We start from the raw sequence: 15,216 nt of genomic DNA on the forward strand, positions 1-15,216 counted from the left end.
AATCTAGTTTTTGATAAAATGACAAATTTCCACATGTAAAGTTTCCACAAATCATAAAAAATAAAAGTTTATTTCGCTGAATGCGCACAGTTTTATTATTCTGCGTGCGTTTCCGCGTTAAGTTCAATACATTTCGTTTTACGAATGTAAAATCGATAAAAATAATGTCAACCAAACGTAAGAACAGAAAAAATACAATCAATATTTTCTTGCAGTTTTCATTTCATAAATAATAAAAACTCTCTTCTGCATCACAAAATTTTATCAAAAGCTATTTTTTTATGGACGAAGTTTATAAATCGCAAATGTTAAATTGTTCAAATCTATGTAAACGAATTCAGGAAATGTCTTGTAAAATCGTGACGACAATTTACGGAGATTTACTAATTGAAAAAGGAATTGCAAACAGGCATGTCAATTTCGTTTGTTGGATAGTGTAACGAGTTTTTGCGCGCACCGGCAAAGTAATCGAGGTATAAAATGTGCAAAGTCGGCGAGCTGGTGAAGTAACGCCGATGCGGCGAGGTAAAATTATGCCACCGAAAAAAAGATTAATAAATAAATAAAACGAGATGCGCGTCATAAAGAGCAGCGCACTCCGTATAACAGTATAGTCGGTAAATGCAGCGCGGAATAAAGACGCGAATGTGCCACCACGAGAGGTGAGTACCGGGAGGGTGCAAAAATTTACATGAGCCTCTGCGCGAGCCTGTTATTACGCTGCCATTTCGAGACCGCGTGTCGTCGACCTTAGAACGAGCCGAAACGGCTCGTTCTCCACAGCGTGCTCGTCATCTCGAAGGACCTGATGAAACGAGGGTGTCGCTACCTCGTTGCCGTTGAGATTGAAATGAAAAGTCAGTCGTCGACCGTTTTACGAACGCTCCTCCGATTCTTCATCTCGCCTCCTCGGTACCTGCGGTCTCACGAGATAACCCGATCTCTTTGCAAGATTACATTATGACGAAGAGTAATCCTTAATCCTGATTAACCGTTACAAATTTTTGAAATAATAATGTTCAATATTTTATTTATCGTGTCAAATTACAGTGCTGTACTTTTTTAAGCTTTTTTTTTTATTAGACATTAGTTCCAAAAGTATGATGTGAAAATTCAAGATATTTTGCAGAAATTAATATGTTACATTATACCTTCGATAATTAAATCATGATCAACAAATGTATACCTTTTTATATCTTACATTAAAGTAAAGAAAAATTGAGGTCTTTTACATGAAAGACAAAAATTCATGAACATCATTATTATCCCATCATGGTAAGATTAAAATTCTTAATTATTTCCCGTCGAAACTTTTATAATTACAATTACAACGCTTTAATAACACTCGTCAACTACTCTTTGGTTTAACAAAATTAGTAAGGACAAGCTTTCAAAATGTGGATTTTATTTCCAACGAGAACATGTAGAGAATAAACAATAGATTTTAAGTACGTATAAGAAACGTCTTCGCGTAAGTGAGCAGGATAAAACACAAAAATTTTAGAATGCGAAGCAACTTGATAGTAGCTTTCAGCTTCTTCCTAGTTTCTATCCCGAGAATTGAATCAAATCCACGATGCTGCCTTGGATCTGGCATCTCGTAAACTCGAGGATATCGCGAAGATCTCGTCCGTGAAGAATACGAATGGGCATAGCATCGGTGTTCCGATGGCACGCATATCTCACGATTACGTCACTTTTTCTCTATTGTCGGAAACGCACCGTACAGCATCCTCGACTGTATTACGTTCAGCGCAGAAAGTTTTCTATAAAGCCATCTCACAAACTACGATAATTTCCCAACTCCAGAAAAAAGTACTAAAATAAAAGAAGATTGCAATTTTCTCGAGAAATTTTTCTTGTCTATTTGGTTGCTCAATATAGTTATCGCTAAGGTTCTTTATACGAATACATGTACTGTTAGTAGTATACATGAATTGCTCGGTTTACAGGATTTTCAGCAAGTTATGATGACAATATAAAGTCTTATTTTTCTTGGCCATTCTTTTTTGTTGTTGTTTGAATCTACAAGAAGATAGTGAAATAGAATAATAGATAGTAGGTGAACTCAGATAAGAACTTGCAAATAAAAATGTATCAATTTTATCTTATACTTCTATTAAACACACATCTTAATTATCCTAAAATATCTTTTTTTGCATAGATTTAATCTTTAAAGGACCGCGAGACGTTATAACGTTTCGAAATGAGTTACATTTTGCATCTGTTTATAAACATATATATATTTTTTTTCCTAAAACGAAATTTTTGTCATTTAAAAAAAGATTCTGTGACCTTCTAAAAATTAATTAATTCTCTTATCTTTATTTTGCAACGTAATTATTAGATAATAATCATGATTGCAATAACCGAGAATTGTTTTTCTCTTTAAAAACAAACCTTATTTTTAGAAATAGAGAAAACAAGTTTTTTTTCTAAAGTCCATAACCTATAAATTTTTCTTCTTTTCCTGAAGCTTATCTCGAATTCCATATACGCAAGACGGTCGTTTTTCTGAGGTCCTAAGCCCTATCACGACAAAAGTGCTGCCGTTTTATCGTGTCGCGAACGAGGAAAGAAATTCAGATAAGATGTTTACATATAGCGTGAAAAAGTTATAAAGCTCTCTATATCGAAAATTTGTTTGCTCGTATAGATTGAATTCAGCCTAAAAATCTGCCTGCGCAGGCAATTTAGAATCATAACACTTTGTGAAAATGATTTAATTCAATGGTCCTTTTTATAAGAAAGTTTAATTAATCATTTTGGAACGCAAAGTGTATAAATTACGATTATGTATATAATTTCGTCATCATATTCATTTTAAACAAAATTAATGTTTTCTTTTTGTTTCAACTTTGCGATGCATTTACATAATTGCATTATAATACACATAATGTCAATTTAAATGAACCGTAAAAGCTTTATTTTCGAGGAGTTTACATTCCGTAAAATTGCTTGCGAATATAAAAATCGCAAGTACGTGGAAAAAATGCATAACAAAATTAAAATGTGGCACAACAAATATGTAAAAAAATAAAAAATGCGTTTTTCATATTTTTCATATTTTTAATACTTATAATGTCATATTAATCAAATTACCGATTAAATTAATGTGTTTGCCTATAAAATTATAATATTAATTACAAAATTATTTGACATTTCTTATTTAATAACAAGCATTAAGCATAAAAAAGTTTATCAAGGAAAAAAGAATTTCGATCATTTGTCTTTTTTACGACATAGGAAAAGAAACAAAAATAAAATAAAATATTCTCTTGCATTGGATTTGTTTTACCTTGAAGCTATAATACATCTGTATGTTATACTATTTTGCTAATAGTTTTTCATAAATAAAAACGAATAATAAATAATAAAAAAGATACTAAAGTAAAATAAATACGGTAAAATAAGCAAAAAAAAATCTATATTGAGACAAAACTTTATCTTTTTTTAATAATTTTTAGAAAAAATATTTCGCATCTATATGATAAAGTTGGAGATTTATAATTTTTTTTTAAATTACATTAAAAAGAATCAGAATTCTTTATTTATTTTCAGAATTTGCAGCATCTATAAATGTATCATAAATATTGTTTAGAGAAGTTAAAATTAAATTAAATGACATTTTATCATAGTCAAAACTATTTATTTAATGGTTTACGAGTTTTAAAAACGTTTTCCTGAATAAAAATTTTCCGGAAAATAAACGAGGTGAAGCATGCCAGAAGCAGCGGAAGATGCTCGTGTCGCGGAAGAGAGAACGTGGTTTATATGTCTCTTTGCTCTGACTGCTATTATATTTCGCACGGTTAAAAGTTTTATGTTTTCAAGCGCAAAATTAATCATTGTAACATGTTAGGTGGCACTTATTATTTAAAGAGATCTTTATGTTTTATGCATTGTACGTAGACATAAATGAAAACCAAATGGTAATTGCAATAATTTTGATACACAATATATGTATACTACCAAAAATTAGTAAAAATAAATAAAAGTAATATACAATTTTTTGCTTTATGACTTTTGATCAACAATTTCTTGATTTTTATTAACAATCAATGATAAAGTATATAAATTTCTACGTGTACTCATACAGAAAAAACACGCTAACAGTGACAAATTAAACAAAGTTCTATGTATATATTTATATGTGCAGAAATAAAGCACGCAACCAATAAACTAGACAAATTTCTATGTGTATCTATGCAAAAGAAAATACATGAAAGGTCAGTTTCAGTGCATGGCTTATCAATTCTCTTAAAGATATACAATATTGTAACATTACAACAAACTGCAGAATAAATATTCTATCACAAAATGCAAACAATTTGTCGGCTGTAACCATAACTGTTATGATTCACAGCGCAAACACCGCACGCGATTTGGAATTAATTCTCGAAAACTTAGCAAACTATGCAAATTGACAATTGAGAAATCATTGTTCTTTTCTTGCTTAATGCAATTTTCTCAAATGTATTAATTGAAAAATTCATAAAAACACTGAACTCGCTTTGTTTTAATCTTTTGAAAAAATCGATCTTAAACGACTCAATTAAGAATAATTTTCTCAAATTCTTAAAAATGTGTGTTACGTCATTGCCATACTAAATCGTTGAATTTTTATCATTAGAGCAGATTTAAATTTTTTTGTAGCTTATATTAGCATCGCTTTCAATTATTTGCTTTTTATGTTTAGGGCCACCGATTCGCATATCAAGTACTAAAAGCCAATACTCGTTCATTAGGGACTTACTTATGCAAGAGACTGGCGTATATCCAAGAGTGCATTCTCCTTATTAATACAAGTGAGCGACATCGTTAAGCTTATGCTTTTTTCTCAGTCGTTACGAATTACAAATTACAAGCGACTCGTTACTCTTCACATAACCGTCTGCAGTGGTTAAAGATCTTTCTCGAAGACAGTATTATCACGGCTGCCGCTCGACGACGATTTACCGTAGCTCGTTACGATTATACGACGCCGCTCGTTATATATAGATATTTCTGTTGTTGCGCCCAGCGTAACTATAGCTATTCCCACGCCTGCGGCAAAATACAAAATTGTACCCGTTCTCCGAGAACAGTAGAAACGACATTTCATGTATTAAAATTAAAACAGTAACTCAGCCGCACGAAAAAAATATGTAAACATACACTGTTAAGTATTAAAGACTGAAATTTGAACCAGTACCTTGAGTTTACACTTTGTTAATTACCACAAGTGTCAAAATTTATTATTTTAATGCAAAACAGTATTATTTTAACTTGGTTTAGGTTAATTAACACTGTTTTAGTTAAATTATAGCGACGTATTGAGTAGAAACAGTAGCGAATTCCCTATACTATAGGGCCTATAGGAATGGTTAAAAATGACTCAAATTGAGTATAATTTGACATTACAAATTTAACAGTGTAAACTGAATGAAATTGTGCTCAAATACTTTCGTAATATTTTAATCTTTTCTTATTTTTTAAATAAATCTCCTATTAGATTCTGATTCTATTACTTTATGACTAAATCTAAATCTTTTCGAATTTTAATAACTTCAAAGATATTAGAAAAAACTAAAATCATTGTTTTATGCTTCTAAAAAAAGTAATATTTTATCTCTTAAAATGGGTTTGTAGGTTCAATAAAAAATTATCGTAAAGTTTGAATTTGATTTACATTGCAAATTAAAGTTTAAATTTATTTTAGATTAGATTTATAACTATTTCACTCGTAAATTCAAACAAATTTTAAACTTTGCATATTTTATTTGTTTCAAATTTCCGTTAATTTTCTGCCTTGAATTTTTTAAAATATTTTTTCTTTTCTCGGAAGAGCAGACATAAACACGTACTTCTTTCAGGCAAATAACCTACTCGTTCTGATTATTACAGCACTGCACAAGAATTACGCGTTCTGAATTATGAGTGAGTAACAAGAGGAAGAGAGAGAATCGCACATGCGAACGACGTTGTTCCTTACGACAGCTCGTAAAAACCCGACACTGTATACATTGTAAACTCTCTTTGGAAACAATTTTCTCTCGTTATCGCGGCCTCTCAATGCCGCCCATAAAGCAGCAAAACGCACCCGCTCGATGCGATTGCACAGATTTAACAGATTTTCACCCAGGCAAACGTGAGAACTTGCGTTTAAATAATCGCACTCAAAGCTACGATAAATTTTATAATTCTAATGATGATTCTTATTTCTCTATTTTATTATAAAATTGTAGATTAATTGGAACTTATTCTCACGTGCATTTGGTATTAGGTATAATTGTATGATATTTATATCTAATTAAATTTTTTATGAAATTAGCAATTGACTGAATAAGGGAACATTAATTAATAACTCGTTAATATTATTATATACATATTAAGCCAGCATCAATCTTTTGTACGGATTACACTTATCGGCTTCGCCCATGTGTGCTTCGTAAAACCGGCGTGGAACCACTTAACAGCGGTTTGCCACTCGACGGGTTATACCAACGCTCAATTACGCGCAACAGATTTTTACAGGGAGTAAAAACGGTTCGTTTATGGTAGATTAAATGGGTTAACGTCGCCGCTCGCCGTTAGCTTTCCTTCACCGATGCCGTGTGCGAAAAGCGCACAGCGCACAGTCTGTCGGCACGTATCCGCGCGGCGAAACGAGACCGTAAATCAAGGTAATTTTTTACGATCGACGAAATTACGCTGTAATATGGCTAAGTGCTTTATAAAGTACACGGGATGATGGTGGGAATCGCGTGGATGAAAGCCTGTCATCTCGTTAGTGCCATTTATCCCCGTCGCGTCGTCCGTCGATGAAGTATCGTATGGATCTACTTTAGATAGTGTCGACATAGCTGTTATCGATTGATTTGGATATGTCAGGAAATATCTTGTGGCTGACACGAGATGCACTAGAACTGAAACGCGTCTTTTCACGTATCTTTCGGTTCACGGAGGAAATGATGGAAAGCACCATTATCTATCATTACTCATTAGATATAGATGTCATTAAAAGCAGAATTAATTATTTGGTCTGGAATAGAACATCCTTGATACATAATTACGAAATGGAAGATATTTTATGTTCTCGTACAGAGTGCCCCTTTTTTTGTTGTATATTTTAATGGCAGAGTCTTTGACCAAATTAAAATCAATTTTCCATCAATAGAAATTTTAAAGCGTCAATAATTTTTGAATAATTAATTATAGAAAATAAGAGCTTTCTTCTAAAAATAGATTTTATAAGATAGATAACGAAACCATATAAATCAATATACAAAAATTAGTTTAAAATAATTTTAATTTGTGGCATATTCCGCATATTTATAAATTAAACAATTATAAATTATAAATTATAAATATTCTATAATTAACTCGAGAATTTCATCAAATTATCATTAACGCAATATTAAGTGAAACATTCTGCATTACATATATTTTCGTTTTAATATTCAAATTTAATATTCAAATTTCTCTCGGGAGAATACAATATTCATGTTTTTGATGTGGTCTGTCAAAGTGCATATTTAAATAGATGCATAAAGTGATGTACAACGCTTAAATTCCAAATAAAATGGCTAATCTTCTTTGACTAAAAAATAATAGAGAGAGATATATGCTTAATTTTTCGCTGCATCTCAAATTCTCTACCATTATTGATATTTTGAAGTTAAGATATTTTGTATATAGACACATGTGTTACTTTAATATTTTATATCATAATACACAAGCTTAAGAAAATTAGGCGCCAATTTTTTCGTATAATCTACTTCTACTAGAATGCATATTTAACTAACAAAAAAACAAAAAAGACGCGAATGTTTAACGTAACGTAACCCGTAATTAGTATCAACGATTAAAAGCCTCGAACTAAAGTATAATTTTTCTGAATTTTTGTAAAAGTATATTTAAAAGTGGAGATCTTTTATTTAAATTGAATAACAAAAATGGAGCACAAGAACATCTCAAAATATATTATATTATGACGTGGAGTTGCACATTATTGTAACACTGATGTTATAGCGAATTCAATATTCCTCTATTTTATAGAAAAATTAAATTTGATATTCAAGCGTATCCGCAGTTTATCTTTCGAGTTAGAAAAACTCATTTTAATTTCAAACAGTTATAGACATCAAAGACGCGATATTATCGCGTTAATTTCGATGATGACCGGAGTGAAACTGCGAAGCTGCCGGTAGCGTGTTCGCAACTTTGCTCCGTGCGTGCGCTATCAATTTCTATCGATCATCAAACTTCTTGTTCGAAACGGGCGTCTCGACGCTTCCGACAAGCACCATCTTGCAGGTCACGCGATCCCATTCGCGCCCCCCAGTCATACAGTAATAAACAATCGCCCGGCGATCGACGGCTGAACCTTTACCATACACGACGTACATGCAAAATGCGTGACTTAAGTGGCCTCACGCATGACTCGCGACGATAAATCGAGTGGAATGTAAAACGATGCAAATTAGAGAGTACAAGAAGATTATTTTTCGCGTACTTTGTGTAAAAAATTCTGATAATGTAAAGATACATAAATTAAACAAATTGTTCTATTTTAATCTTGTTATTAATTAATATAATGTATCTATTTCTGTATCTAAGATGCAATTACACATTTCGGTACTATAGTGTTAATTATTTATGAAGCTACGTATAATCATATAAAAAAGGTAATATTTCGGCGAAAAAGAATTTTTAAGTTTTAAAGCTTTCTTTATTACAAAACAAATAAATGTGAAACAGGATTATTTGAAGTTAGTGATGATTATTTAAAATAATTAATCAAATTTTCAGTGATTCTTTCAAAACTAATTTAAATATATTATACAATGTCAGATTCATAAAATAAATTGTAATATATTTTTAGCAATATGGATCTTTCATCTCGCTTGGCTGATGATTATTCTCCGCACGTTTTGTATTGTAGTCCAGTAATGCAGTAATATATATACCGTACAGAATGATAGAAGTGTAACCGTCGAGGTCGCGACCGCGGTCCAAAACTTTACGTACGAATCTCACGCTCGACAAACTCAGAATCAACTTTATCGGATGATCGATGTTGAGCTTGATACGAGTAATTGCATTTTGCATTTGGTACCGGAAAACGGCGCAGACCGGATACAAACGGAAAATCGCGATTCGCGATGTACGCATGATATTCTGCCACTGACATTGTGTCACTTTCTCCCGGCTCTTGGTACCGCAAATCGAATTTAATCGATATCGAGGTATATATAGTTTATGAGTAACAGTAGTACACATGGAATACACGAAATTAATGGATATCATAGTATCTATAGATCCTGTAGCACTTTGCATAAGCATTTCAAAAACAAAATCTCTGCCGTAATAAAATTAATTATACAACTGTAATATATAAAATCTCCTTTGTTAAATCCGATTATTTTGGACAAATAATTTTTAAAATGTTTTGTATCCAATCGAATACACATATTTAATGTTTATTATTTAATGTTATAATGCATAATTATATTTGTCCATATTGACAACACACAATATGCTGTATATATCTTAATAAGTTATTAGGCAGTAATATGCGGAAACAAAAAAGTCTTGGAACATGATAAATACTATCATCATTTGCAACGGAAAACATTTTCAACAAAACGCGAACAATGCTTCCTATTGTATTATAAAAACTATTTTTGACTTATCTGTGGAACGTCCTTCTCTGTCACATCAGTTTTATTGCAAAATTTTACTGACTTTTCGTGCAACTATATTTCTTGTCGTTCCATAAAATCGCTTCTAAGTTTGATCTCATAAAAAAATTCACTAAATATTTATCTACAAACGCTTTGAGGAAAAGGATTGAAATTCAATTCAAACATCACTTTGCTGACTAATTTAAATTACATGATATTATAATTATTATATGTACGGATATATTATTTAAAAAAGTCTAAATATCAATGAATGTAATTAAGTAACAACTTTCACCAATATTTCATACATTTCGAGATTATTGTCTTTAATGTATTAACAAAGTTTTATTTTTTGAAGCGTTTTTTAAACGTTTTATGCGTGCCCCATAAATCAAATTCATAAAGCCTATTGGTGGATTAGTTACAGTGAAGAATTAGTCGCGGCCAAATGGATAACAATTTATGCGGATAAACCCGCGGACGCTCCGATGTCATATTCGATACCCGCGATTCCCGGCGAATCAGGAAATCGAATGATCTAAATTGTCTCTTTCATAGTTCGCAGTTTGCCGAACGAAACACAGATTTAGTGCTGAGTGCGGAGAAAAAAGAGAGGGAGACAAATGGAATACGCAGTTTCGTGGTCCACGATTTTCGTCGATTCGGCGACATTTTCTCCGATGGGTGGATACCAAAGTAATTCACACACCCATTGGGAAAGAAATACCAGTGCCAGTAAATTCTCTCGGGCCGAAAGGCACAATCCGTATTGTGACAAGCTAGACACTGAAAGCGAGTTCTATTCATGCGTGTTATTTTGCTAAATTTTACCCATAAAATAATTCATGGTACTAAGATCATCGGTTAAAAATTCAGTTGCTTTATTTAATTAATATATATGGATCAAACATCTCCATAAGTTTTATTCAAAATATGGCATGCATCTATTATACATAATTCCGATGTTGTACGTCATCTATATCATTCTATAAAAGTCTATATATAATAATTTAGTCATATCCTATTTTTATTATTTAAAAGAATATTAATAGAATTATTTTATTATTTAATATAACACTATGTTTATTTTTTCTTTTAAACAAAATAAAAAGTTTAAGATACTAAAATGGAGCAGTTGTTTCCCTGATATCTTACAGATGAATTTATTATACAATCTATTTTTTTCTTGAAAATAAAAAATGCTACATTTTTTTATTGGCAATTACTGCGATTGTCTTCGTGTGCCAGTTAAAATAATTAGATTCAAGTTGCATTCTCAACCCATGTCGCAATGCAGCCGAGATATTTGAGTGGCATTATTAATAAAATGCGCCGATCTCTGCACAAGCATTCAATTTTATTAATTGATTTATTACTATGTATACTTTAAAATGCAACCGTTTATCGTCGATTGTTACTATTAAAATAAAATGTACAAGCGTTAAATCGTATTAAAAACTTATAGGGATACACCCTGCCGGTCCATTTTGGTAAAGTCATGTATCGTGTTTCATATTGGTCGCCTCTATGATCGAGCAAATCAGTTTGCTATTCATATTAAGCATGGTATATTATGCAAACGATGTTGAAATTAACACTCACACATTTCTCTCGTTACATAGCAACATGTACGAGACCATAGGCATTGTCTATCGACCGTCAAATCAACTGTTTACCCGGTATATGCAAATCAGTAAATAACATTCTGTCACATCGACATTCAAATTGTGAAATATAATCATAATACAAATACACACACATAGTTAAGTGTCAATTTATTATTATATTATTTACGAAGATTTGAATTTACTGTGAAACTGTGGTTTCGTGTGCGAATATTATAATACACATGTAGACGTCACTGTAGAAAAATTCGCGATCTGAATAATTTGGATTTTATTTTAAAAAATAATTCAAATCTTTCAAATAGTTTTTGTAAAATTAAACAAAAAATGTGTGTAAAATTAATGTTTTATTTTCAAAGTTTAGATATATAATGGATTGAATGTTAATTCTTTCCTAAAGAGTTTTGAAGAAAGAAAGGAAGAAAAAGAAATACCTATAAGTTTTTAAAAAAATTTTTGATAATTAAATGTAAAACAGATAAAAATAACTGAAATTGATTTTAATTAAAATAAGAGATTATTACGTATTTTTGTACAACAATAATTAAACTGATATCTCATATATCTTTGGATTTTTATTTTTTACATTTACTCGCTAAAATTCTTTTTGCGGCATATTAGGTACTCTAAATCTTTTTGGAAAAGAACTAGAACTCTGCCAATTAAATTAGATAAAGCCGCTAAATTACATAAATAAAACTGCTAATTTCACAGAATCCACAGAGGTAAAAGAAACGCTTTTCTTCTTACAGACGGAGCAATTTGCGGTGCTATGGCTACTATTTGCAGTGATAGTCGCTGGTAACACTGCAGTCCTCGCCGGACTTTTACTGGGAAAACGTAGAAAATCTCGGATGAATTTCTTCATCATGCAACTGGCATTTGCTGGTAAGTGTCTTTATTTTTAATAACGTATAATTAAGAAAATTTCAATGCCTTGATATCTTTTGTAAGGACACATTAGATTAGATAAAGAATTCCACTACGTGTATTAACGTAATTTTTAAAAATTCTTCTACAACCAATGGAGCTAGAGAAGATAATAACGCGGTTTAAATAATAAAACAGCGTATTGATCGTAATTCTGTTTCATTTCCGCATTATCAATATTTGTCTAAAAGAGAATTGTGGACAGACTACTGTTCGTCTCTCCCAAAAACCTTCGCTCCCGATATCTGCGCTTCAGGCTCTGGGGGTCCTGGGGGATACGATAGCGCGTCCTCTTTCATGTACACGTTTTGTAGATAAACATTTATTTTTCTTTTTTCGCTGATGTATCTTTATGTGCAGAATATAGGAAACGAACGATATCGCACGTATGTGGCGTAAGATCTTTTCGTATCCCAATGCTGAGTACTATTTGCATGTATTGATCGAAGATGTGTATATGTGTATTTGTCCTCACAAGCGAAATAATATTAATAGAAATATATTTTCTTTGTAATATCGCGATAATCATGTGAATGATTAAATATTACACCAATTTCTTTCTAATATTTACACAAGTGTTGCAATATTGACTTAAAAATACAAGTATACGCATTGAAAAAAAATTTTTCTGCATTTTAGTAAATATTATTTTGCGTACCAGCTGTGACTCCGTTTAATAAAATAAAGAAAATTTTCTTCATTTTAGTAAATGGAGTCACAGTTGTATGCAAACTAATATTTACTAAAATGCTGAACATTTTTTTCTCAGTGTCTACTTATCATAATTAACAAAAACAATCTACATTTAACATTTTTCTAAAGTTTTGCACTGAGAAATTGGTATAACATAAACCAACTTGAACGTCCAATAACGAAGTTTACTGTTCACATACGTCCGCTAATAAAAGATATCGGACCAACTATAATGTCTATATTCGTACTTGCGCCAGAAAGCATTCAACGATAAAGTAAAAGAAATAGATCGTCTTTTTTACTGCTCTTCAGTTTAAATTTCAACTTTTACTTTCGGTATATGTGATAGAATTTAATTTTCATGATCTAAATTACCTCACTTTTTTATCCCATATATGAAAACACCGTCAGTTTGTCACATATATATGTTATTGTGGTCACGTTTTCACGAAATCTCTCGGTATTATATTACGGCTAATACTGCCTATTTTTCTTGCAATTATTCGTATAATAACTTACGACAGTAAAAGCCGACAGCAATGTATTTAAGTTAACGTCTGACGACGTTAGAGACGGAAGAGAAAGAATGTCTTTTATGCATAGCATAAAATAATATGTCACAGAAAATACGAGGAAAAATATGCATTTTATAACAGGCGTATCACAAAGATGTTTGTTGGGTGACAGTTGAAAACACTTTAAAGTAAACTTTATATATCTACACTCTACAGCTTAATGTTTGAAAATCAGTTGTAAGAAAATATTTTACTACTGTCACATAAACATTGTTAAAAACATTTAAAACACTATACGTAAATAAAAATAATTAAACTATCATGAGAAAACAACAGGATATATCCTAGTTAAGTAGTAAACTCGTCTTTATTTCAAAATATGTAAGAAATTAGTATAAATTAATATATTTAAAAAATATATATTTAAAATATTTGTTTTTAAAATATATTAGAAGATATTTTTAAAAATGCAAGAAATATTTTTTAAATTGTTGTATTTATTTAAGAATTGATACTAAATGATTTGGAAATCAGAATTTTAATTAGTTATCAGTTATTCAATTTCTTACAAAAGTGTTTGTACAATAAATAATAACAAAACATAATATGATATTTTGCTGATTTAGCGACAAGGAATGCCTACAGAAATGTCGTGTAGATTGTGTAGAATCTAGAAAATATGTTTTTACATCAAGCTAGATTTAAGAATATCTATTGGGATATTTCTGACAAAAATTGTCACTACAAACGTGCTTTGCAATACACGTGCGACATCGCCCTATTCCAAGAAAAAAGAGTCTCTCTAAGTAACAATGTTGTATTCTTGCGCGGCAAAAATGTGAAGCATACTTGTGAAAGAAATTGTTTGCTTTTAAAGATATATTAGTAGTATTTGATAAAAAATATTTTACGTAATATATAACATATATACATAAAAATATAGAATTTTTATTTGTCATTATTATTTTTAGAAACTGTCTCATAAAGAATGCAATATTTCTATGTAATAATAATTATTATAATACACACTGTGTGCATTATAATAACATAATATTATATTTATAGCTCTATATTCTAATAATGTACATTTAATTAATATCTAAACAGAAGCTATTTTTATCACTCGAATTTTGTAGCCTTTTTCTGTAAAGAGCTTTGTTCAATAAATTTTTAACTGCAAAAATATAGTTTTTAAGTTTTGTAAAAAATGATCTTTAAGTGTCAACTAACAAATTGCTATTAAGTTGTCAATGCATAAACTTTATCATCAGTCTCTTTATTTGTGATCTTATTACGTTTGTAAACTAAAGTTATCGAAGAAACGATAAAGCTTCGCTAATGGACAGTAAAATTACAATTCTATCTTTTTCTCCCATCTTTGTCTTCATTTTTACGAGAAATCAATTGTGCAAATAGATATAATACGAATCTTAATAAGTAAGAAGGTTCGAAATGTTCGATTAATAAAAGGTGTTCTTAATTTATTACTAATAATAACAGTGACTGAAATGGGTTTATAGAATTTTAAAAAATAAAAAAAAAAGATATTTTTTAAATCTTTTTAAAAACAGTTCTTTTTAAATAATCATTTCTCGGCAGAAAGGTTTACGGGGTCTCAAATGTTTATTTAATTGCATTGTGAATATTTCTATATTAATCATTATTGTTGTCATTTCAGTGTATCAACAAATAAAGAGAATATAATCAATTAAAATGTATTTTTATTAAATAATAAAATTCTTCTGCTTTAACCAGTCGTCTAAAATAGGACGCGAGCGATAAGCG

The 15,216-nt window shown here is 30.6% G+C and overlaps 1 protein-coding gene across 7 annotated transcripts in view; it reads left to right on the forward strand.

Moving 5' to 3' along the window:
• Nucleotides 1-15,216, forward strand: part of LOC112462259 (cardioacceleratory peptide receptor-like) — a 67,704-nt gene that overhangs the window by 37,429 nt on the left and 15,059 nt on the right. For all 7 annotated transcript variants that reach the window (XM_025027941.1, XM_025027940.1, XM_025027942.1 and 4 more), the window contains exon 3: nucleotides 12,046-12,181. In XM_025027941.1, coding sequence (XP_024883709.1) covers nucleotides 12,046-12,181 — 136 coding nt within the window. The remainder of the gene's footprint in view (nucleotides 1-12,045; nucleotides 12,182-15,216) is intronic.

The sequence above is a fragment of the Temnothorax curvispinosus genome, unplaced genomic scaffold (genome assembly GCF_003070985.1).
Source record: "Temnothorax curvispinosus isolate PA1 unplaced genomic scaffold, ASM307098v1 QBEX01012135.1, whole genome shotgun sequence".
Lineage (NCBI taxonomy): Eukaryota > Metazoa > Arthropoda > Insecta > Hymenoptera > Formicidae > Temnothorax > Temnothorax curvispinosus.